At 54.9% G+C, this 23,762-nt stretch overlaps 1 protein-coding gene across 3 annotated transcripts in view; it reads right to left on the bottom strand.

The window, feature by feature from the left end:
* Window positions 1–23,762, bottom strand: part of PARVB (parvin beta) — a 118,993-nt gene that overhangs the window by 32,600 nt on the left and 62,631 nt on the right. For all 3 annotated transcript variants that reach the window (XM_088837553.1, XM_055394420.2, XM_088837554.1), the window contains exons 3-6: window positions 21,953–22,023; window positions 8,494–8,596; window positions 1,981–2,121; window positions 174–289 (exon numbers count right to left, since the gene is read on the bottom strand). In XM_088837553.1, coding sequence (XP_088693679.1) covers window positions 174–289; window positions 1,981–2,121; window positions 8,494–8,596; window positions 21,953–22,023 — 431 coding nt within the window. The remainder of the gene's footprint in view (window positions 1–173; window positions 290–1,980; window positions 2,122–8,493; window positions 8,597–21,952; window positions 22,024–23,762) is intronic.

The following is a 23,762-nucleotide window of genomic DNA, read 5'->3' as shown; positions in this document are numbered from 1 at the left end:
CTTGAAGCCAGGGCAAGGCATGCATTTTGTCAAGAGAAAAAAAAAATAGAAGGTAGCCTCTTAAGGGAAAAAGAACAAAAAAGCAGGCGAACCAAAAGAGGAACGAGGAGCAAATCTCGGAGCCTCTGGGGAGGAGCTGCGGGCAAGCGGACTGCCAGGCTGACAATACTCACCCGCACGACCACCACTTGCACGGAGACGTGTTCCGGGAGGTGAATCGGGGCCCGGAAGTGCATGGCCAAGGCCACGAGGAGGTGGAGGATAGCCACTAGATTCTTCCCATGGATCGCTGGCCGGGGAGGCAAGAAGGGGACTGTTTTAGATCATAAGACAGGAACCCCAAGCCCACGTCCCAAAGGCAGTGAAACCAACCCCGAAGAGCCTGCTGCAAAGCATAGGGAACTATACTCAATATTTTGCAATAGCCTGTAAGTAAAAAAGGGGGCTTCCCAGATGGTTCAGTGGGTAAAGAACCCGCTCGCAATGCAGGAGACTCAAGAGACGAGAGTCCGATTCCTGGGTCAGGAAGATCCCCTGGAGGAGGGTATGGCAACCCACTCCACTATTCTTGCTTGGAGAGTCCCATGGACAGAGGAGCCTGGGGAGAGGGGCTACAGTTCATGGGGAGGCAAAGAGTCGCACGACTGAAGTAACTGAGCCCACATAAGAAAAGGAATCTGACACAATGTGTCTGTATAACTGAATCACTCTGCCAAACACCTGAAACTAACGCAACACTGGAAATCAACTGTACTTCAGTTTTTAAAAAGAAAAAGGGGAGAGAAGGCAATGAAGATACGGAATGCAAACGAGAGCTCAGGAAAACCTCGGGCGGAACCACAGGCCGCGGGAACACAGAGAGAGCTGAGAAGCAGCCCATGTGAATTTGGTTCATTCAGTTCAGGCGTCTCATTTTTTCCTTCCTGTTGACCTCAGGTGACTTATGCAACCGCGTTCAAAGGCATGCTGTTCATAGAAGGAGTGAACCGGGTGGTGGGGGCAGGAACATACAATGGGCACAGGAGACGGGAGAGGCTCAGGAAAAGCAGGTCACCTGGCTGCCAGCCCACCCCAGCCATGCGCATTCTCAGCTGGGCGCTTAACGGTCCTTCCTCTCTGCCACCAACGGTCTCCAACAGGGAACACCAAGCAGGGCAAACGGAGCTTGGGGGTGTCGGACTTTGACTCCCGCCCTGCCTGGGGCCCTGGCTGCCAACCCGGTCCTACCAGCTCTTCTGCAGGATGTGGGCCAAGGCGTGGTTATCACCCGCCCTGTGCCAGGCTTCACTGATTCCCTCCTCCAGCCTCACAACCCAGGAAGCAGGTCTGTCCTGGGTCTCCATGCCAAGAAGCCGGGAGAAGCGGACTGCAGTCTGGGTCTCACCCAAGTGCAGGGACCCCAGGCAGCAGGGAGAATGTCTAAGCCGTGCCCTGGCCGTCCCACCCTGGTGGTGAGGCTGGGCAGTGGGCAGCTGGGTCAAGCCCTTTCCAGCCTCTCATGGTCAATGCTCCGCTCCTCCGGGTTTACGTTCCGGCCCAAAATACTATGATACACATATTCTTAAAGCCAGCACGCTCGGTGGCATACTCTGGTGACCAGACTGAACCCTCTCCTGACGTCCTGCCTCGGCAAGTCACCAGTAACACAGCTCACTGGGTGTTGGGGCCACCGGTATGTGGGGTGGAAGAACCCCTCAAGCTTCTTCTGTCTTATAACCCAAACCGTGCCCTGGCTCTGGAAGTCTCCCTTGACCAACCAGAAACAACCCCTCTCCATTCTAAAGCCCGGGGACATCAGAGCAATGTAGGTGTGACTTCACCCCTTATTGATGGGCCCCTGGGACCATCGCCTTCTTCCACTCTTGGCCGCCTCTCTCAGACCCAGACAGTGACCCGGGCGAACCCACAGATGAATGACTAGGCGGGAAGCTCGACGGCCAGGCCCCCCAGCTCCCTGTCCCCGACCCGCTGGCCGCTTACAGTCCACGGTCCACTGGAGCGGCCTGCTGTGGGGCCGCAGCAGCTCCTGCACCGCCTCCAGCACCGTCTGCAGCTTCTGCTTCTGTCCGATTTCTGACTGGGTCACCTCGGCCACGTTCAGCTTGCAGTCTGCCAGCTTTTCTGCAATGAGAAGGGTGAGGACAGAGTGTCAGGAAAAGCTCAAGGGACTCAGGGCCGCCTGGTCAACCGGCTGCCATGAGGTCTCCCCACCCCCACGTGACCGAGGGATTGGATCACACCCAGCCATGGGGCCCACCATGTTGCTGAGCCACAGAACTCCAAACTTGCAAGTCACCGCCATTTCTTAGAAAACCATGCCAGCAGGGAAAGGAGGGGCGGGGAGGTCAAGGATTCAAGTGCGGGTGTCCCACCTGGGGACATTCTACACACAGAGAAGGGACAGGGTGATTCACGGTGCTGCTGGGGAGGCAAGGAGGCGACCTGCAGGGACGGGCCCAGAGGTGAGGAGGCTGGGCCAGCAGGTTCCCGGGGGAGGAGGACTCTGATGAGAAAACAAGAAGGCCTCAGATGTGGCCCCTGCCTCCTTGCACCTTCACGCCCCCGTTCTTCCTTCTCTAGTGCTTGGACAGCACAGTGACGAGGATTATGTGATATTCAGGTCCCTGCGACTCTTTTCTCACCAAGAGGGAGCAGGAAGCAGTCAAGAGGAGCCAACAAACAGTCACGTCTGCTCCAGATTCATTTATGGAGACTAGGCCTCGGGCTTCCCCGGTGGTTCAGCTGGTAAAGAATCTGCCTGTAATGCGGGAGACCTGGGTTCGATGCCTGCGTTGGGAAGATCCCCTGGAGAAGGGAAAGGCTCCCCATTCCAGTATTCTGGCCTGGAGAATTCCATGGAAGGTATAGTCCATGGGGTCGCAAAGAGTCAGACACGACTGAGCGATTTTCACTTTCACTAAGCCTCAGCCTTCGAGCCTTCATTCCCCTCCCAGGTGGGGCCAGAGGGACCCTTCACTGTACTCCTGTTGAGGGGCAGGCGAGGAGGGCTCCCCAGGCTTCCTGCCTGTTCATTCCCAGACTCGGGGGTTCCCTGATAGGTCTCCTCTGAAAAACAACAGACGGGACATCACAGGACATCATGAGATCAGGAACCCGGACGGTGATGAGAAAGTGCTGGGCACAGAGCCTGACGCACCGCGAGCCTCGGGCACAGAGGTGCCAGAGGCGGTAGCACTGATGGGAGGGAGGTGCAAAGGCCGTTGCGGGCCGGCCGGGCACAGGCAGGGCTTCTGTTTGGCAAGCGGTCCCCAGCAAGGTTCTGTTTAAGGCATCTTCTCCGGAGGCCCCTGCTACTTCAACACGGTCTCCCCACATCCTCCCCTCCCTCAACCAGCACAAGAAGATGCAGTTTAATAGCTCCCTTCAGGATCCTATGATGACACAGCAATACCCACTGGGCTCAGAACACGCCTGCCATCATTCATTCACTTATAGAAAGTCACTGGCGCCTACAATATCCAGGTGCTGTCCTAGGGCCGACGCAGCACAGACCAGACAGGGCTCTAACGAGGGGTCTCGGGGGGTCAGCCACACCTGAAGGGCATCGGCTTGTGTAGGGCAGGCTGTGCCGGAGGCAAAACAAAGCAGCTCAACAGAGGACGGAAGTCATTCCCGTTTACACGTTTTCATTTCCCCCCATCTGTATCTAACAGGTCTGAGCTGAATAACCCACCGCTGTCTGTCCATACGCGTGCTCACTTGCTCTGTCGGTCCAACTCTCTGCGACTCCCATGGACTCCACCAGGGTCCTCTGTCCATGGGATTTTCCCAGCAAGAACACTGAGGCGGGTTGCCGTTTCCTCCTCCAGGATGTCCATATGACCCCCCACCCTGAAAATACACAGAAGGTGCCCAGGCGCTCAACAGCCAGGGACAGGACGGAGCAGAGGCCCCTGCGGAAGGAAGCAGGGCTGCAGAGAGCCTCGCCCACCAGGGAGAGACGGGGAGCCGGGCACGTCTCTGCGGTCCCTTCCAGCCAAACCTGCAGACAGAACGTCCCGGGGGAGGAGAGGCCATCGATGGAGAAGGGAAGGAAAGAGCAGGAGCCCACTAGAGCTGCTGTCACAAAGCAAAACGGGATGGGTGACTTAGACGTGGAAATTACTCCCACACTGTCCCAGAGGCTAGAAGTCAAGATCAAGGTGTCAGCACAGTCAGTCTCCTCTGAGGCTTCTCAAGGATGTTGGCTTGCAAACATTCTCACCTGGCCTTCCCTCTATGTGTGTCTGCATCCTCATCTCCTCTTCTTAAAAGGACACCAGTCTGAAGGCTTTCGGGCCCACCCCAGTGACCTCACTTTAACTACAAAGATGCCGTCTCCAAAAACAGTTCCATTCTGAGATCTTACAACTTCAGCGGGGATACAACTCAGTCGATAACAGAAAACAAGGCGATTGGTCGAGCCTGATGCTGCCTGCGGCCACATCTCAGAAAACCCCCTTGTGGGAGAGAAGAGGTCCTTGGCCGCCCGTATCACCCACATTCCTCTGCCCACTGATAGAGCTTGCAGCGGCTCAGGGCTTTGGCATAGCCAGGACCCCTCTCTCCCGAGCCTGGGAAGAGCCAGAGGAAGATGGGATGGACTCTCGAGCAGGCCAGAAAACATGGGCGAATACGGGACACTGAATACTTATTTCAGGAGGAGGTGCCTGCCTTTCCTCCAGAAGAAGGGAGAGCCTAAGTCCAAGTAGGACGGCAGCCAGCCTGGGGGCCCCCTCACTGCCCACAGGTGGTCCCCCAGGACAACACTGCCCATGCAGGAGTGTCACACCCCTGGAACCTGCCCTGGCAAAGGGTCTGCCAGCTGCTCCCGGAATCCACTCTTAGGGAGAGGGGCACATGTGGGGGCCTAGTGGTGACCCACAGCTGGTCAAGCCAGGGTCTGCTCCCTGTCGCCCTCCTCCTCCTCCCTCCTGGCTGGACCCTTCAGAATCCTGTCCTGGACCCTCCTCTGACCACTGACCACCACCACCCCGGGGCCCTGTCCCCAGACCTCTTCTCTCTACAGAGTGAGTGAAAGTCGCTCAGTCGTGTCCCACTCTTTGTGAACCAACGGGTTATACAGTCCATGGAATTCTCCAGGTCAGAAAACAGGAGTGGGTAGCCTTTCTCTTCTCCAGGGGGTCTTCCCAACCCGGGGTGGAACCCAGGTCTCCCGCATTGCAAGTGGCTTCTTTACCAGCTGAGCCACAAGGGAAGCCCAAGAATCCTGGAGTGGGCAGCCTTTCCCTTCTCCAGGGGATCTTCCCAACCCAGGGATCGAAGCCAGGTCTCTCACACTGCAGGCAGATTCTTTACCAAGCCCAGAAGTCAGGTTTGGCCTTGACATTCAGCCAGTGTCGAGCTTCAGCGATCTATCTTTGGAAAGCAGAGAGCTCAGCGGCTCCATCGCTGTCCCTGCTGGCGGCTCTGGGCCCCAGGGTCGGGTGACCCTGTTGGTCGCTACAGCAGCTCATCAGTGCGACAGCATCATTAGCATGACCCGGCAAGGCCTTGCGAAGCTCCGTTAATATCCGGACGTGTCTCCTCTATTGTTCTCTTCTTCAAACAAAGTGGTGTGTCAAACCACTTGACACACAGGAGATTTTAGAACTGCCTTTTCCAGGAGTCCTTATGCAAGACAGTCAAACAGGATGGAACTGCAGCTACTTGGGAATTAAAAAGGCTGCCTGAGCCAATGTCGACCTCCTGTTATACATTACAGATAACAAAACGGGCGTAGCAGGACTCACAGACAACCACAGCCGCTTCGGAGCAAGTCTCGCATTCGCTGAGACCAACAGAAGAGGGACCCAACGGGCGTGCCTTGAGCAGACAAGGACTTCTTACGGGTTACCTGCTCTCAGATGCGGCTGTGGCCCTGCTCCAGGGAGAGTGCTGGCATCCTGGACCGGCATCTAGGGCTCAGATGCGGAGGCACCTTGAGAGCCAGACTCCCAGGATCACATCACTAGATCTAAGGCTTAGGGACACAATTTTTTCAAGTGGCTGGGTGAGTGAAGCCATGGCTGCATGCAAAAGGAATCAGAAATAAAAGAGTGAGTGAGCACCACACTTTTATGTTTGCTTCTGAAAATATTAGAAAGTATCTCCTTTGGGCAGCGAATAAAGCAGCGGTTCAAAGGACTATTTCAATAAAGCAGCAGCATCACCAACAGCTAAGCGTTCAAGTCCAGGATTCGGGGGGAATCTAGGTCTTTACACAGAGAAGGAAGGAAGGAAGCTGATGACCCTGGGCAGCTTCACCACCAGTACAATCCTTGTGGACAGGCTCAGCCCAAGACCCACGCCCTCCTCCATCCTCTTCTGAAAGTAAGCGTCTATCATCATAAATGTCCATTTCAGCGACCTGGAGAGCAATCTAGCTGCCCTGAGAACAGCTGTCCCGACGATACAGCGTGAAACAACAAAGCTCCAACCAACATTTTTAATAATAAAATTGTGACAATGACTAAACAACCTTGACAACGTTTCAGATTTGCTCTTACACCAAAGTTCATTCTAAGATGTGTGCTCTCTGCTTAGCCAAACAGGTTTAATTCTTGATGCAGGGCGTTCAGCCAAACACTGAATTTGGACACCCCCTGCGAGTGGGGCCACCCAGTCTCACGGTATTAACCATCTCAGCCGTGCTCGCCTTCACCCTCTCCCCGTGGCTGGCCTGGGCAGGATGGGCATCTCAGCCCTGGCAGATGGCACACCAGCCTCCCTATCCCCGCTCCCCTCGCTACTCCTGAGGGCTTTCTCATTCACTGGCGGCTCAGGCCACAATCCTGGCCATCAGCCTTCATGTCTCTGGCAGCTTTAACCCCCAAAATATCCTCCACTTTCACCCGACACTGAGCCACCCCATCCAACGCCCAGGGAGCTGGGACAGTGCTCTGACCGACTCCCCCATCTTCCCCTCATGGCCCTGCTTCCGGCCGTTCTGCACCCAGAAGCCCAAGCGACCTTTTAAAGCACAAACTCCGATCTCATCACAGCCCTGCTCACATCCTCAGGTGGCGTCCTGCCATGTGTAATAAAAGCCTCTGTCCACCAGGGCACGTGGTCTGTCTACCGCTGCCTCCTGCAGCCTCCTTCCGCTGCTCTTTAAACACTACAGACTCCTCCTCTCTTCAGAGTCCCGGCCTGGAAGGTTCTTTCCATGCCAACTGGTGCAGAAGTCGGCTGGGATGTCAGCTCCCCTGGGGCTGCCCCAGCCCACCCAGCCCCGCCCCTTGGATAGCACTCGGCTCTCTCTCTGTCGTGGCCACACCGTGCAGCTGGTGGGGCCTTGGTTCCCAGACCAGGGATAGAACCCACGCGCTGTGCAGTGGAAACACGGAGCCCTAAGGAGTGGACTTCCAGGGACGTCCCAGGCACTCTCTTAGACCGTCAATTTGTCTCAGAGCATCAGTCTGTGTTCACAGCAGTTCTCTCTGTCCCCTCTGGCAGAACGGACATCGGTGGTGGGGCACGGGAACCTTCCTCTCTTATCACCACTGAGTCTCCACTCCCGCCACCCTGTGGGTGAAAGGGTGTCCGTTCAGCAAACGAAGGAACAAGCAGAATAAACACAGCTTCGCCTTCCTCACGTGCTTTCCAAGGACTGACCGAACATGGACAGCACCGCGTCTTCAGAGCCGGGTATGCGACACGGTCCCTCCCCTCCCAGATCACACTGTCTGTAAGCACTGCCGTGCAGAGTGTGCAAACCAGCCGCGAGGACCGGGCTGGAGGAACGACGCAGAGGCTGAGCCGAGTCCATGACCTGGGCAGCTGCAGAGGCTGCGTCCTGTGGGTCCAGGGTCAGCCCCCTCCCCATCGGTCTGCTTTCCCTCAGTATCTGCCCCACCAAAAGCACCCCCTAAACTCCAGGCACCTGACTCAGATCCCCCTGCCCCCAGCATATCCCTGCGGAGCAAATCACGACCCCACCCCAGTGCTGGCCCTGCCTGGAAGGAGTGACCCTTCAGGTGGTCTGTGGGGAGACCACTGCACAGGACAGCATGTGTCTGTGGGGTCATTAAGGGGCAAGGAGTGTGAGCAGATGAGCCCAGAGAGCAGGTCTGCACCCCACCAGGGCTGGGATGGACCATTAGGAGGTGAGTCCCAGTGGACACCAGGGCTGGGATGGACCATTAAGAGGCGAGTCCCAGTGGACACTAGGGCTGGGATGGACCATTAAGAGGTGAGTCCCAGTGGACACCAGGGCTGGGATGGACCATTAGGAGGCGAGTCCCAGTGGACACCAGGGCTGGGATGGACCATTAGGAGGTGAGTTATCCCAGTGGACAAGGGGACACTGAGTCCTCCAGGCCACCCTCACAGGGACCCGAGAGAGGGGACCTGGAGCCCAATCGAAGCTGAGGGCCCAGGGACGCCACCTGGGAGCCGAGGGCTCAGGCCCACGGCTTACGGACAAGTGACTGATGTGGCCACATAGAGCATGGCGTGTTCCCCTCCGGGCCGCCCCTCCCGGGGACTCACCCAGCAGCTTCTGCAGCACCTGCCCGTCATACAGGTCCTCCTCCAGCTGCTTCACGATGATCCTCTCCTCCACCAGCACGTCGTTGATCCAGTCGATGAGGACCTGCGGGGGAACAGGCGTTACGGCCTCACTCGCTGGCACCGGGGGACCAGGCGGCGACCAGGGCGCGAGCAGAGGGGGAGCCGCCCCAGGGCAGGGCCCGGAGAGTCCAAGGGGAGAGGCAAGCTGCTCTCCACACCCCAACCCCCACCAGGCTGCCGGGGGTCCCGTGGGAGGCGAGCAAGTGAGGGAACACCGGTAACACACCCGGCCCGAGGCAGGGCAGTGAGCCGAAAGACGCCCACACCCATCCTGCCCTTAATATCTGCATCGAAACCAGGGGACCCTAGAGCCACAGAGAACCGGGTCCGAGGCACACTGCTTTTCTAAGGCTTTACTGAGATGGAATCCACATTCCACACGATGCACCCTTTTAAAACGTGCGATTCGGCGGTAGTCAGTAGACTCACAGTTGTACAATGGGCACGTCACCCTCTGAAGGGCAGTTCCATCCAAAGGAAACCCCACACCGTCAGCAGCCACTTCTCAATCCGCACACCCCCGACCAGCTCCTCCCAACCACAAAACTACTCTCTCGAGGGTTTTGCCTGTGCTGGATCCTTCATATGACTGGGAACCGCACTGCACGTGACCTTTTGTGTTTGGCTTCTTTCCCTTGCTGCTGCTGCTACTAAGTCGCTTCAGTCGTGTCCGACTCTGTGCGACCCCATAGATGGCAGCCCACCAGGCTCCTCCGTCCCTGGGATTCTCCAGGCAAGAACACTGGAGCAGGTTGCCATTTCCTTCTCCTTCTTTCCCTTTGCATGATGTTTTCAAGGTTCAGCCACGTTGTGGCACGTGCCGGGACCTCGCTCCTTCTTACGGCTGAGTCATGGTCCATTGCTCAGGAAGACACACTTTACAGATCCATTCACCCCATTGTCGCCCCTTTGGGCCTGGTGTCAGCAGTCCTCCAGTGAACATGGGCATGCAAGCTTTACGTGGACACACGTGTTCACTTCTCTAGACTGGCCTTTTCTCAACAAGTTTGCCTTCAATTCACCAAGTTTAATACATCATAAAAGAAGACAGTTTCAACTGTGAAGATATCTATGGAGACACAGGATTCCCACTGAACAGAATCTCATTTGGCCGACGCTGCTTAAGGCACTTCTCCTCAAAATGAAAGCGATGCCCTGAACAGACTTGATCACAAATGGATACAGTCCACGGCTTCCCTGTGGAGCAAAACCAATAAAACTGTCTAATTGGTCCCAATGACCTCCTGGAGATGGGCACTGATTGGTCCTATCAGAGATAAACGGAAAGGACACAAATCCAGCCTAGAGTGTCCTCTGTCACCCTCTGATACCATGCCCCTGCAAAGCTGGCCACAAAGCAAATTTCTGTGGAGTATGTTCTATTTTCCCTCTAACTCAGAAATATTAAATCAGACACACAATCCCACGAATAACAGAAGTAAACGTAAATTAAAGGGAGGATTGGAGGAAGAAAGAGGTGGGCAGCCCCGCGGCATCCGGTTCTGCCGAAGCCACCCCAGCAGGATGGGTGGGAGGGAGGCGGCCCCACGCTGCAGCCCTCCTCCATCCGCCTTCTTCAGGGAGGGAGCATCGGCCTTGGAGGCCGGGAGCTGGACGTCCCCACCCAGCGGCCTTCTCTCCCCGCCTCCAGCATCCTTCTCCCGTCACCCAACTCCCGCCTCCTCTCTGACCACCGTCTCAGTGTCCGTGTGTGTGTGTTTGGGGGGTCCCCATGACACCTTCCCCTCCTCCAGATCTTCAAAGGAAATCGCCCTGGACAGCTCCTCTCCACTCTCCTCCAAGGCCAGCTCATGCCATCCCGTGATGTCCAGTGCCTCCCTCCTGGTCCCAGGAACCCCTAAAGGTCCAGCCCATCTCTGCCCCATCCTCCTGCTAGTGAGCTTCATGAGCATCTCTGACTGAACAGGCGCCACCCCGCCAACAACTCTCAAATCTCCTCCTTATCGGAGAAGCAAACAGGATACCACCCTCCAGCTTCGGGAGCCTGGATTCCACCCCTTCACCCCTTCCTCCCACTTCCTGACTGCATCCACTTCTCACCGTCTCCTCTCCCACCGCCCTCGTCCAGACCCCCTCCCCGGGCCGTTGCCACAGCCCCGCCGACCGAGCGTGCTGCCTCCACGCTGGTGCCCTTCAGATCCCCCAGCTCCCCTCTGCCCTGGGCTTTGCACGCGCTAATCCCGGCAGCCTGAGTGCACCTCCTCGCCTCCCTCACTGCCTGGCCAGCTCTCACTGTGCATCGCATCTCAGGCTCCGTTATCATCTCCGAGCACCCCACACCCCACCCAGGCCACATTCCCCAACATGGCTCTTGCTGCACTCAGGGGCCTTTCCCCACACCTGTTCACGTGTGCAGTGAGAACACAGCTTCATTTGTGACTATCTCCCTGCTGCACTTGAAGCTCTGTGAGGGCAGAAACCATGACCACTTGTCTGTGGCTCTGTCTCCAGCACCCAGTGCTCACCACCCGGCGCTGAGCTCATCAGTCAACTTACTGAGCACCCACTGTGTGCCAGGCTGAGCTCATCAGTCAACTTACTGAGCACCCACTGTGTGCCAGGCTGAGCTCATCAGTCAACTTACTCAGGACCCACCGTGTGCCAGACTGAGCTCATCAGTCAACTTACTGAGCACCCACTGTGTGCCAGGCTGAGCTCATCAGTCAACTTACTCAGGACCCACTGTGTGCCAGGCTGAGCTCATCAGTCAACTTACTGAGCACCCACTGTGTGCCAGGCTCTGGGAATAAATAAGGTGAGGACTTGATGCTTGAGGATCTTACCTTCCAATCAGACATTAAAAGACAAACAAATGCATACACTGTCAGGTTGTGATTGATGTTATGGAGAAAAATAAGTCAGAACAATGTGTTAGTCATTCAGTCATGTCCAGATCTTTGCGACCCCACAGACTGTAGCCTGCCCAGCTCCTCTGTCCGTGAAATTCTCCAGGCAAGAATACTGGAGTGGATTGCTATTTCCTTCTCCAGGGGATCTTCCTGACCCAGTGATCAAACCCGGATCTCCCGCACTGCAGGCAGATTCTTTACCATCTAAGCCACCAGGGAAGCATGGGTGGAGCAGAGGTAAAGAATCCACCTGCCAACATAGGAGATGCAAGAGATGCAAGTTTGATCCCTGGGTCAGGAAATGGCAACCCACTCCAATATTCTTGCCTGGAGAATTCCGTGGACAGAGGAGCCAGCAAGGCTCCAGCCCACGGGGTCACAAAGGGTTGGAGGCGACTGAGCACGCACACACACAAGTCAGAATACAGTGGAGAAGCCTGACAGGCACCGCTCGGCCAGGTGACTACGGTCAACATTACGGGGTCAGTCAGGTTGTCACACGCACCCTGGTGGGATAAGACAAGGGACCTTCACCTCTGTGGTCTCCTGCCCCAAACCCACGACTCTGAGAAAAACATCAGACTAAGCCTATCAGGAAGACATCCTACAAAACCCCTGACCAGCCCTCCTCAAAACCGACACGGTCAGCAAAACAAGGCAAGCCCAAGAAGCTGTCACTCCCAGAGGAGCTAAGCAGTCAGGGTGACTGATGTCGCGGGGGGTCCCAGACAGGACCAGAAACAGCACATCTGCTAAACACTGAGGAAACCGGAGTAAGTGGTGAGCACTGTTTAACAGCAGTGTACTCATGCTGGTTCATTAACATAACTAATGTATCGTGTTGATCTAAGATGTTAACAACGGGGGTAAATGGGGTGTGGAAATACGGGAACTCTTGCACTGTCTTTGCTATTTTTCTATAAATTGAAAACGGTGCTCAAAAATTGTCTGTTGAAAAAAATCAGGCAGAGTTTGGAGCTGGAGAGAGCAGAGGGTGGCGTCGTCACTCAATGGACGTTGAATCTGAGCAAACGCTGAGAGTCGGTGAAGGACAGGGAAGCCAGGCGCGCTGCAGTCCACGGGGCCGCAGAGTCAGACAAGACCGAGCGACTGAACAACCGCACCAGAGCCAAGCAGTCACATTAGACCAGCTCGAGGGCCGACACTGAGGAACTTCCTTGTGCCAGGCCCTGGGGGCAGAGGAGGCTCAACTTGCCCCTCCTCACTCCGGGAGTGCAGGTCCAGCCGGGGGACAGAGAGAGACGAAGGATGAGCACCAGGTATCATGAAGAAGGCTGACCTGAGGGGTCACAGGGCCCCAGGATCGGGGGAAGCAGCTTTCAAGGGCGGGACAGGCGATGGCTGAACAGAAAGTGGGTGCCTGGGGTGGGGCGGGAGCAGGCAGGCCTGGTATCCCGGGTGGTGAGATCCCGGCCACCGAGGAGCGATCCGCTGTCACAGCATGGACCCGGGAGGGAGGTCAGGAGGGGCCGGAGACCACGGAGAGGCCGCCAAACAGCCGCCATGCTGGACCGGAGTCCCAGACAACCACAGCTTGGCCATGCTGACGCTGGACCAAGGGCACAATTCCAAACACCACGCTTTTCCTCCCAAGACCCCAAGACCTGCAGGACACTGGCGGTGGCTCTCAGAGGCTAGCCCAGCGCCTTCCCCCCAGCCCAAGACCTGAGACCCGGCAGGTCACCGGCGGTGGCTCTCAGAGGCTGAATACCCAGCATCCAGACCCCGAACCCGACTCCCACCACCACGGACCCAAGACTCTTGTGTCTATGCGTCCAGGGGGCCTTTTCTGGCCACTTAATGAGATTTCATTGGTTTGTAATTTTTCTAAAATTAAGGCATAAAAGTAAGTGCAGGCTTAGGGATCCTAACTCCCTTTTTGGTCTTCAAAGCCCCACTTCCGGTTTCACTCCGGTCAGAAGGATTCCCCCCAGAGGTTCTCCCAGTTCCCCCTGCTTCTTACCTGCTGATCCCTTGCCTGAGCAGCTTTCCCTTCCTCCCAAACACCCTGCCCTTCCTTGGGCCCTCACAGCTGCCACGAGGGGCTGGCCCTTGACCCTCAGAGAGACTGGGAGCCCCCTGGGGCCAGGGAACCCCATCTGCTGTCTCAAACTGCCCTCCCCACAGCACCCAGCAAAGCCCAACAGATGCTATAAATACCAGGTGTGTGTGTGTGCCTGCTCAGTCACTCAGTACTGTCTGACTCTTTTGCGACCCTGTGGACTGTACCCACCAGGCTACAGTCTGTGGGATTCTCCAGGCAGGAATACTGGAGTGGGTTGTCATTTCTTCCTCCAGGGGATCTTCCCAATCCAGGGGTCAAACCCACATCTCTTGGGTCTCCTGCATTGCAGGTGGGTTCTTTACCACTGGGAAGCCCAGGTAAGCAGGGACGGCTAATGACGGTCTCAAGGTGGTTGGTCACTTTTGGCTAACACTTTAAATGATTTCGTAGGCAGAATTTCAAAGTGCCCCCTAAGACCTCAGTGGTCAGGTCCATAGGATCCCTCGGACAGTGCAATGATGGGACTGTACCCTGTGATCAGGCTGTTAATGGGACAGCTGACCTCAAGAAACAGAGATTGTCCAAGGGCCTGACCTCATCAGGGGAGCCCTTTGACTTTGGATTCAGAGGTCAGAGACCCAGAAGCCATAGAGGGATCTAGGAAGGGGAACGCCGGCTGTGACAGTGGAGAGTGAGCTGGGTGTCTCCAGGAGCAGAGTCAATTTCCGCCACCCCAGCGCCTCCGATAAGGCACTCAGTGTGACTGGCACCCTGATTTCAGCCTCAGGAGACCCTGAGCAGAGGACCCAGGCCTACCATAACTGATCCCTGGACCTCAGAATTATGAGCTAACTAAATAGATGTTGCTTTAGGCCACTGAACTGGTAAAAATTAATTTACACAGCAATAGAAAACTGATACAAACAGCATTCCACTATCACGAATCCAAGCATGCGCCTCATATACCAACAACAAGTACACCCTATAAAAACAAAGTGCTGCCGACTTCTGGGGTCTGCACCTGAGACACAGCTCCACTAGGGTTTTTGCTGTGTGACCTGGAGCCAGTCACTTAACCTCTCTGGGTCCTCAGAGTCTTCATTAAAAAGAAGACAAATCAGTTCCTATCCCTGTGTGTGCTATGTGACCTGGCAATTTCCTTTCCAGAACTTTCTCCCAAAGTGCCAGTCCAAACGTGCTCCTAGACATTTTCTAGCTCAGAAGTGATTTCAAATTTTGTATAGAAAAAGCCGAATGCACAAGAGAAAGAGCCTGGAGGGATGCAAATCAGACAACTGCCACTGCCTTCTGCTTGATCTTCACATCTTCCAGGCTTCCAGCAGTATATATTATTCGGTAATTAGAGAGAATAATAATAGATGCCGTTTATAAGAATTAATCACTATCCAGATGGCTTCTTTGCTGAAACTGACAAGCAAATCCTAAAATGCAAATGGCAAGTCAAGAGACCCCAAAAGGCCAAACCAATCTTGAGAAAGAAGAACAAAATTGGAGAACTCACACTTCCTGATTTCAAATCTTCCTACAAAGCTAGAAAACCAAAATGTGACACAGAGGTCAGTGAAACAGAAATGGGAGCTAGAAATAAACCTCACATTACAGTCAACTGATATCCTTGAGGGGGCTAAGACAGTTCAATGAGGAGAGAATGATCTTTCTAACAAATGGTGCCGGGACAACCGGATATCCACATGTGAAAGAATGAAACCGAACTCTTCCTTTATACCACATGCAGAAATCAACTCAAAATGGATGTTCAACTCTCTGCGACTCTATGGACCATAGCCCACCAGGCTCCTCTGTCCATGGGATTCTCCAGGCAAGAATACTAGAGTAGGTTGCCATGCCCTTCTCCAGGGGATCTTCCCTACAAGGGATTGAAACAGGGTCTCCTGCATTGCAGGCAGATTCTTTACCATCTGAGCCACCAGGGAAGCCCACGGTATATCCATGTGATGGAATATTATTCAGCCATTAAAAGGGAATGGAGTTCGGACACCTGCTGCAACACGGATGCATCTTAAAAAACACGATGCCAAATTAAAGAGGCCAGACACAAAAGCCACATATTGCATGATTCCCCTTAAATGAAATACCCAGAATATGAAAATTACAGAGACGAAAGAATTCTATAGAGACAAAGTGGTTGCCAGTGGCCAGGAAGGGGGATTCAGGACTGAGTGCTGATGGATAAGGGGTTTCTTTCTGGGGGTGATGAAAAGTCCTTGATTGATAGAGGTGATGGTTGAACAACACTGGGTGTACACTAACAACCACCGAATTGTGCAGTGTGGGAATTCTATCTCAATACAGCTGTTATGAAGAAGCTAATCTCTAGAATGCAGGTGTTAGCATCTACCTCTGCAGGGTCATAAACCTCAGTGATCTCACCAGTGTTACTGTCACCACCCCGGAGCTCTCTGCATGTCAGAAGCCCCCAGCATAACCAGCAGCTCCTAGGACATGTAGACACCATCTTAGGTGTTGGAGCTACAAAGAAACATGACTTCGTCTCTGTCTCAGGTGGGCCGCAGATGCTTGCTGGTCCTCCCACAGTCACTAGAGGGAGCTGGTTCCGGCCCCACCACACCTCCACCCGCAGAGAGTCAAATCCCGATTCACCTTCTGCCACCTCTCTGATCCCACCTCTGACCACCCTCGTCCTTGCTGTCGAAGCTCCAGCCACGCTGCCTCCCCCATTTGCCCTCATATCTGCCAGCACGTGCTTCCAGTGGGGTCTCTGCACTTGCTGCCACCCTGGGTACCAAACAGCAGGTCTCCGCTCAAACGCCCACCCTCAACCACCCACCAAAAACAGAAGGGAGAGGAAACCACCCTGCTTCTTGCTTCAGTTTCCTCCCAAGAGCTCACACCACCAGGCCACATATTCATTCACCCCCCCGACACACTGGTCTCCCCAGTTGGACCGCCAGCCTGCTCAAAGCCATTGCCCCAGGGGTGAGACTAGGAACAGAATCTCGGAAGGTGCTCAAACCAACTGCAGAGCTGCCTCCAGACCTAGAAAGTTCTCTCGGGCATGCAGACCTTTGCCTCACCCAGGACACAGACCTGTCGGAAAACACACAAAAGATATCTCTGCTACGAAGAGACTAAAACTTCAAAAATTCCCATCTGGATTTCTAACCTGGTCAAAGAGTAAACACGAAAACGAGACAGAAAAGGGATGAAAGTCAGATTTCACCCAACAAGGCACAGCGGTAGCTCTGAGAAGCAAAAGCAAACCCGTCGCCCCACTTCACTGCTGCCCCAGCAGAGGTGCAGTGACCCCGGCCACCACCAACCACCCTATCCTTGTACCGTCCAGGTCACCCGTCTCAATCCTCCGTTTCACAAAAGACTTTTTAAAGATGGCAGCCGTCCTTATGTTTCGAGACGTGCTCATTTGCAAACCCCGACTCCCACAGGCATGTGTCTAGGACGTGATATTAATGGTGCCCCTGGCACAGGGCTCTTTGCATGGACCTTCCACAAGCTTGCTTAAACTAGAATAAAAAATTACTTCCCTGAGTTCCGTCTGGATGATAATCAGGACCTGCGGCCTGTCTCCCCAAAGCTATGACAGTTATGTTTTAATCACTTCCAAATACGCTTGTCACGGCTTAACGCACTGAGCATGTAGGCTTATTACAACCTGCAGACACACCACCAGGCATCTCTGCCCAGCGAGGGTGGCATCGTCTTCTGCCCAGAAGACCACCCTTGTGCAGCTGACTTTCTTCTTAGGGGCGAAAGGAGGGAGCACACAGAACTTAATAACCCAGTAGAGTCTTGTCCAATAAACTGGGAAATGAGATGGAGATCTGCTCCTGGGGAGAAATGCCAACCCCAGGGATGACACCACCTGCCAACCTTGGACCAACGCAGCCACCAGGGTGGAGGCCCCTCTCTGGCTATTTACTCTGGAAAGCACGAGAACTGCCATTCCTTCTTTCGAGGATCATTCGAAATACAAAGGATCTCATCTGTAAACTGCTATCCTCCCTAGGCAGCACCAGCTATTCACCCTGCAAGAGAGTCAGGGCACTCCTGGAGGATGCCAGCTCAAAGGACCGCAGGACGAAACCCTGCAGAGAGGAGACAGGAGAAGTCTTTCCTGAACCCGCAGGACACTCACTTCTAAACTCGAACCACGGACCTGCTCGCGTGCCTCCCTCCCGGCTCGGCCCTGTCACACCAATGTTCCAGCGCCCAGCACAGCACCCACCAGACAGCAAGCACACAGCATCTGAAGTTACCCTCATGTGTGTGGACGGGCACAACGGTTCTCCCACTCCAATCCGAACCGGGATTTGAGTCCAGGAAGCCGACCCCAGAGCCCACCACGCCCACCCCTTCACTCTGCGTCACACACAGCAGAGGCTCAAAGACAGCGCATCAGTGAACCTCCTCATTCTCTGCGCCCGGCTGAGCCAGAGCCCGGTGTGCTTGTTGGCTGGTATGTCTTACAGGAAGCAGACAGCAGCTCACGTGTTTTAAACAGTGACAGTCTGGAGGAGGCAGGGTCAGCGAGGCTAAGTCTACAGAGACAGACGGGACAGGGGCCACGACAAGAGGTTAAAAAGTGCAGGTGACGGAGAAGAGAGAAAAGGCAAGGAGACTGTGGTTCCTCTGAAAGGTCCCACTGGACCCACGGCTGGGATGTGGCCAGCTATCAGGAGGTCAGCCAGACCTCACCCTGACCTGCTCAGGCCTGTACCGAAAACAACCACTTCTGGGTCGAATCCCAACAGAGGTCCCTAGGAGGCAGCCTGTGCTGGGACCTACTCAGATTTCAACAACCAGAAGCCTGGATAATCAGAGTCTAGGGCTTCCCAGGTGGCCCTAGTGGTAAAGAACCCGCCTGCCAATGCAGGACACATAAGAGAGGTGGGTTCGATCCCTGGGTCAGGAAGATCCCCTAGAAGAGGGCATGGCAACCCACTCCAGTGTTCTTGCCTGGGAAATCTCATGGACAGAGGAGCCTGGTGGGTTACAGTCCATGGGGTCGTGAAGAGTCAGACATGACTGAAGCAATTTAGCACACACACGAAGTGCAAGACGGGCATTCTGACGAGATCAGGCGCATTCAAGGTGGTATGGCTGTAGACTAGATGGGCATTCTGAACAGCTGTGAGGATCACATAGGCACAGTGGATGGAGATCTGTCTGAACCACCAGCCCTGGCCATCCGCCCCCCCACCTGGCTCCCCAGGGCTTCTGGCGAACCACCTGCGTCAGTATCCATAGGTACCCCAGCCCTTGCTTTGCCCCCTCATCCTAGAGCTCGCCTTCTCAAGATTCAGGTCCCGGAGGTCTGAACTGAGGCAAAAGGCCTGTTCTGCCCATGGGCTGGGCTGCACCCTCCCTTGGGCGGTCCTGATGCAGACCCTCACAACCACCACCAGCCCAGCTCCCCAGTCAGCACCACGGTGCGTGGTGACCTCGGGGCACCGGGATTCAGCAGGGAGCAAAACACGCACAGTTCCTGATGTCTGGGGGTACGTTCTAGAGGGAGGAGAAAGATCAAAACCAAGCAAATAAACAGGCAAGGGTTCCAGGCAGCAGAAATCTGAGGGAAAGAGGGCAAGAACGTGGAGGGTGGGGCAGCACGGGCAGAGAGGGAGCCAGAGAACCCAGCCCTGCGGAGGAAAATCAAGAGCAAAGCGAAGGCTGAAAAACAGCGCTTCAGGCAAGGGGCTGTGGGCACAGAGGCCAGGCACATGGTGGGGTCCTGAGAGCTGCCAGGTTCTGCCTTGGGCCCTGGGAGGTGACCTCCTAGCCCCTGGCATGTCTTGCTGACAAAGCATCCTGGTTTACGTGGGGACCTTGGCGGGCAGGAAAGGACCAGTGTCTGGGAAGAATGGGCTCTCAGAACTGCCCATCAGGTAAGAGAGGGAGAAGAGGATACTCCCCACCCCTTCCGGTCCTTAGTCCTCCTTTGCCCCCCAAGGTATTAACGCCCCACACTCCCAGGCCCTCCAGTCGGCACACTCCACACTCCAAACATGGGCCTTCAGCTGAACTGGGAATCTGGGGGACATGGAGCTACCAGAGCCTCCTCGGATCCCCGTCAGGCTTGCCCTGGACGCAGAGATGCTGTGGTCACTCTGTGTGGGCTGACCAAGAACACACAGCTGCCCAGCGCTCTTCCCAAAGAGGCCAAAACTGCCTATGGTCTTAGGACGCAAAGCAGAGGCGGGTGGGGCTGAGCGAACCCGGAAGGAGCAGGAAGTGGCTCTGGATCCCATAGAGCAGGGAGGTGGCTTGTTTGTCTTGCATCCCTGGGGTCCAGAGCAGCTCCCTGACCCCCAGCCAGGGCTCAGGAGATGAGGCCTCAAATGGACAGACTCATTCAAGATCGGACACTTCACACCAGTTCACAGGATCACCTGAGGTGGAGGCGGGGAGTTACTTCTCTGAGTCCCCATGTGGATGTAAGGGTGACACCAGGCTCCCTGGGACTTGTTTCAAGGAGCTGATGCTCACGGGCTGTCAAGCTTTGCTCAAATGTCGAAGAAGGAAAAAATCAGAGCGGGCACGTGATGGTTCATTTTAAGTATCAGCTTGGCTGGGACAGACGCCAAGGCAGCTGATCAAACATTTTCATGCTGGGTGTGTCTGTGCTGGGGTCTCTGGGAAGAGATCAGCGTTTGACTTGGTGGCCTGAGTAAAGCAGAGGGACCCTCCCCAGCATGGGAGGGTGGCATGCAATCCAGGGAGGGCCTGAACTGGACAAAAAGGTGGAGGAAAGCTGCACTCTGCCCTCTTTGTGCCTGGGGCGTTCACAGCCTGAACTCTCAGACCTTTGGACCCATTCTCCTGGGCCCCCATTGGCAGAGGGCATATTAAGGGACTTCTCGGTCTCCAGCATCACGTGAGCTGATCCTTATAATAAATCGCTATAGAGAGACAGATACATAGATAGAAACACAGGCAGACAGAGAGGTAGACAGACAGGGCCAGCTCCCACGGGTTCAGGTCCTCTGGGGAACATGACAGGCACAGAACATCCCCTTCTCCTACTTAAATGCTGCCCACGCCGGTCCAGTGGTTGAGAGTCCACCTTCCCACGCAGGAGACGGGCTCCATCCCTGGTTGGGGAACTGGAATCCCACATGCCGTGAAGCAGCGAAGCCCATGCCCCCCAACTACTGAGCCCGCGTGCCGCAACCAGAGAGTCCTCGGGCTGTATCTGAGACCGGACAGCCAGATAAACAAGTAACTAACGTTTTATGTATATCGCCCGTGGAAAACACCGTGGAGGCTGAAATGCAGCGTCATTTTTCCTCACCAACATTCTTCAGTTCAGGAAAAAACAAAGTGGTATTTGGTGGGGGGAGGAATCTAAACTAGCCAAATCTAAACGAGGCGATTTAAGTCGTTCAGCACCAACATGTTGGAATGGGCCCTAAAAGAGACTGGAGAAGGAAACGGCAACGCTCTCCAGTGTTCTCGCCTGGAAAAACCCCAGGGACCGAGGAGCCGGGTGGGCTACATTCCACGGGGTCACAAAGAGTCAGACACGGCTTAGCGACCGGGCACACACGCACTCACTAACACAGACACTCTCCATTCCGAAGCTTTAAACAGCTACGACTGGCAAGGCTTCTATTTATCCTGAAGAGGCCCACTGTTCCCCAACCGCAGTGGTTAAGGGGGAGAAACTTTTGAAAAGCACCCTTTCATGGGATATGTGTATGGCACTATCCTAACTGGCGTCTGCCCAGCCTGAGTCTGCTGGGTCGGGGCTCACAGGGTGAGGATGCTGACGGAGCCCTTGCCAGCTAGGGGATTACCTCTGAAGCCCTGCTGTGGTTGCGATCAGAGCAGTCAAAGTTCAATCTGAGCTTGGAGCCAAACTAACGCTACCAATGAACCCTCACCGTGAGGCTGGGCTCGAGAGACCCCTAGGGAGAGACGCGTGGCTACAGCGGCCCTGAGGGAGCCCAGAGCCAGTGCCTGTCCCCCCACCCTTGCTTCCCTGACTTTCAAGAACCACGTGGCTGTCCTCTGGCCTCGCCTGTCCCCGAGCATCCAGACGCGGCTGAACCTGCCCACTGCCTCACCATCAGATGAGGCCCCGCAGGAGCGTCCAGCAAGACCCACAGGCCCGCTTTTCAGACCCTCCTCTGAGCTCCCCTCTTGCTCCAGAAAGAGTCTGAATGCCTTTATCTTGTCTGCAAGGTGCTGCGAGCATTCACTGCAGCTGCTTGTTCCCAATCTTAAGAAAAGGGTCCCCGTGTCCTTGGGTACAGCACAGGAGGGTGAGCGGGCCGTCTGAGAGCCCCTGGGGCCAGGCACCCCAGGGAGACGCTCCAAGCCATCCCGTCTCCCCACCCTCCACCAAACGCAGCATCGAGGCCCCTTGACCAGCCCCCCGGCTTTGCTCCTCTGACCCAGAAGAGCCTGAACCCGAAGTGTTGCCCTCACAGGACACCCCAACCAGGAGGTTCACCCTCACCTTAACCAGCTCCTTGAATCTGGGGTCGTCCCTGGAGGTGGGGTCGATCACCGTGCGTTCTTCGTTCTCCTCTGTGAGGACAAAGGACAGGTGGGTTAGCGATGGTGGGGGCAGCTGGCTTCCCTTGCACAGATGGGGGGATTGAGAGCAGAGACCCCCGAGGTCTTCTCACGGAGCAGCCCTGCAGCCAGGCACACGGCTGAGGTGGGCGGGCCTGCCTTCCGGGAAGCCATGGGGCACCTACCCTGGTGTTTCCGGAGAAGCGATGGGGTGCTGGGGGGGCACTGATTCAGATCCGGAGAAAAGTCACTATAAATAAACCTGAGGAAGAGTTGCCCTTCACCAAGAAAGCTTGCTACTACGCACAATGGTATGGACAAAATCATTTGGCGAGAGGGGTACTAAAAAAATAAATGGGCATTTCACAGCAAAGTGTGCTTATCCATACTCTGTTTCATTTTTCCCTCCATGTTTGGCCTTGACCGTGGACCATGGGCACCAGCGAACTTGGACAGAGGTGACATGGTGGTGATAGACGCGCATGCTCGGTTGCTCAGTTCAGTTCAGTTCAGTCCAGTCGCTCAGTCGTGTCCAACTCTCTGCAACCCCATTAATCACAGCACGCCAGGCCTCCCTGTCCATCACCAACTCCAGGAGTTCACTCAAACTCATGTCCACAGACTCGGTGATGCCATCCAGCCATCTCATTCTAGGTCGTCCCCTTCTCCTCCCGCCCCCAACCTTTCCCAGCATCAGAGTCTTTTCCGGTGAGTCAACTCGTCGCATGAGGTGGCCAAAGTATTGCAGTTTCAGCTTTAGCATCAGTCCTTCCAATGAACGCCCAGGATCGATCTCCCTTAGAATGGACTGGTTGGATCTTCTTGCGGTACAAGGGACTCTCAAGAGTCTTCTCCAACACCACAGTTCAAAAGCATCAATTCTTCGGCGATCAGCTTTCTTCACAGCCCAACTCTCACATCCATACATGACCACGGGAAAAACCATAGCCTTGACTAGATGGACCTTGGTTGGCAAAGTAATGTCTCTGCTTTTTAATATATTATCAAGGTTGGTCATAACTTTCCTTCCAAGGAGTAAGCGTCTTTTAATTTCATGGCTGCAATCAGCATCTGCAGTGATTTTGGAGCCCCAAAAAATAAAGTCTGACACTGTTTCCACTGTTTTTCCATCTATTTCCCATGAAGTGATGGGACCAGATGCCATGATCTTTGTTTTCTGAATGATGAGCTTCAAGCCAACCTTTTCACTCTCCTCTTTCACTTTCATCAAGAGGCTTTTGAGTTCCTCTTCACTTTCTGCCATAAGGGTAGTGTCATCTGCATATCTGAGATTATTGATATTTCTCCCAGCAATCTTGATATTCCAGCTTGTGCTTCTTCCAGCCCAGTGTTCCTCATGATGTACTCTGCATATAAGTTAAATAAGCAAGGTGACAATATACAACCTTGACGCACTCCTTTTCCTATTTGGAACCAGTCTGTTGTTTCATGTACAGTTCTGACTGTTGCTTCCTGACCTGTATACAGGTTTCTCAAGAGGCAGGTCAGGTGGTCTGGGATTCCCATCTCTTTCAGAATTTTCCACAGTTTATTGTGATCCACACAGTCAAAGGCTTTGGCATAGTCAATGAAGCAGAAATAGATGCTCTTCTGGAACTCTCTTGCTTTCTCCATGATCCAGCGGATGTTGGCAATTTGATCTCTGGTGCCTCTGCCTTTTCTAAAACCTGCTTCATGTCCGACTCTCTGCGACCCCGCGGACTGTAGCCCAGCAGGCTCCTGTGTCCGTG

Source organism: Moschus berezovskii, chromosome 6 (genome assembly GCF_049115385.1).
Source record: "Moschus berezovskii isolate FMDL1 chromosome 6, NW_MosBer_1.0, whole genome shotgun sequence".
Classification (NCBI taxonomy): domain Eukaryota; kingdom Metazoa; phylum Chordata; class Mammalia; order Artiodactyla; family Moschidae; genus Moschus; species Moschus berezovskii.
This window is presented reverse-complemented; position numbering and strand designations above follow the sequence as displayed.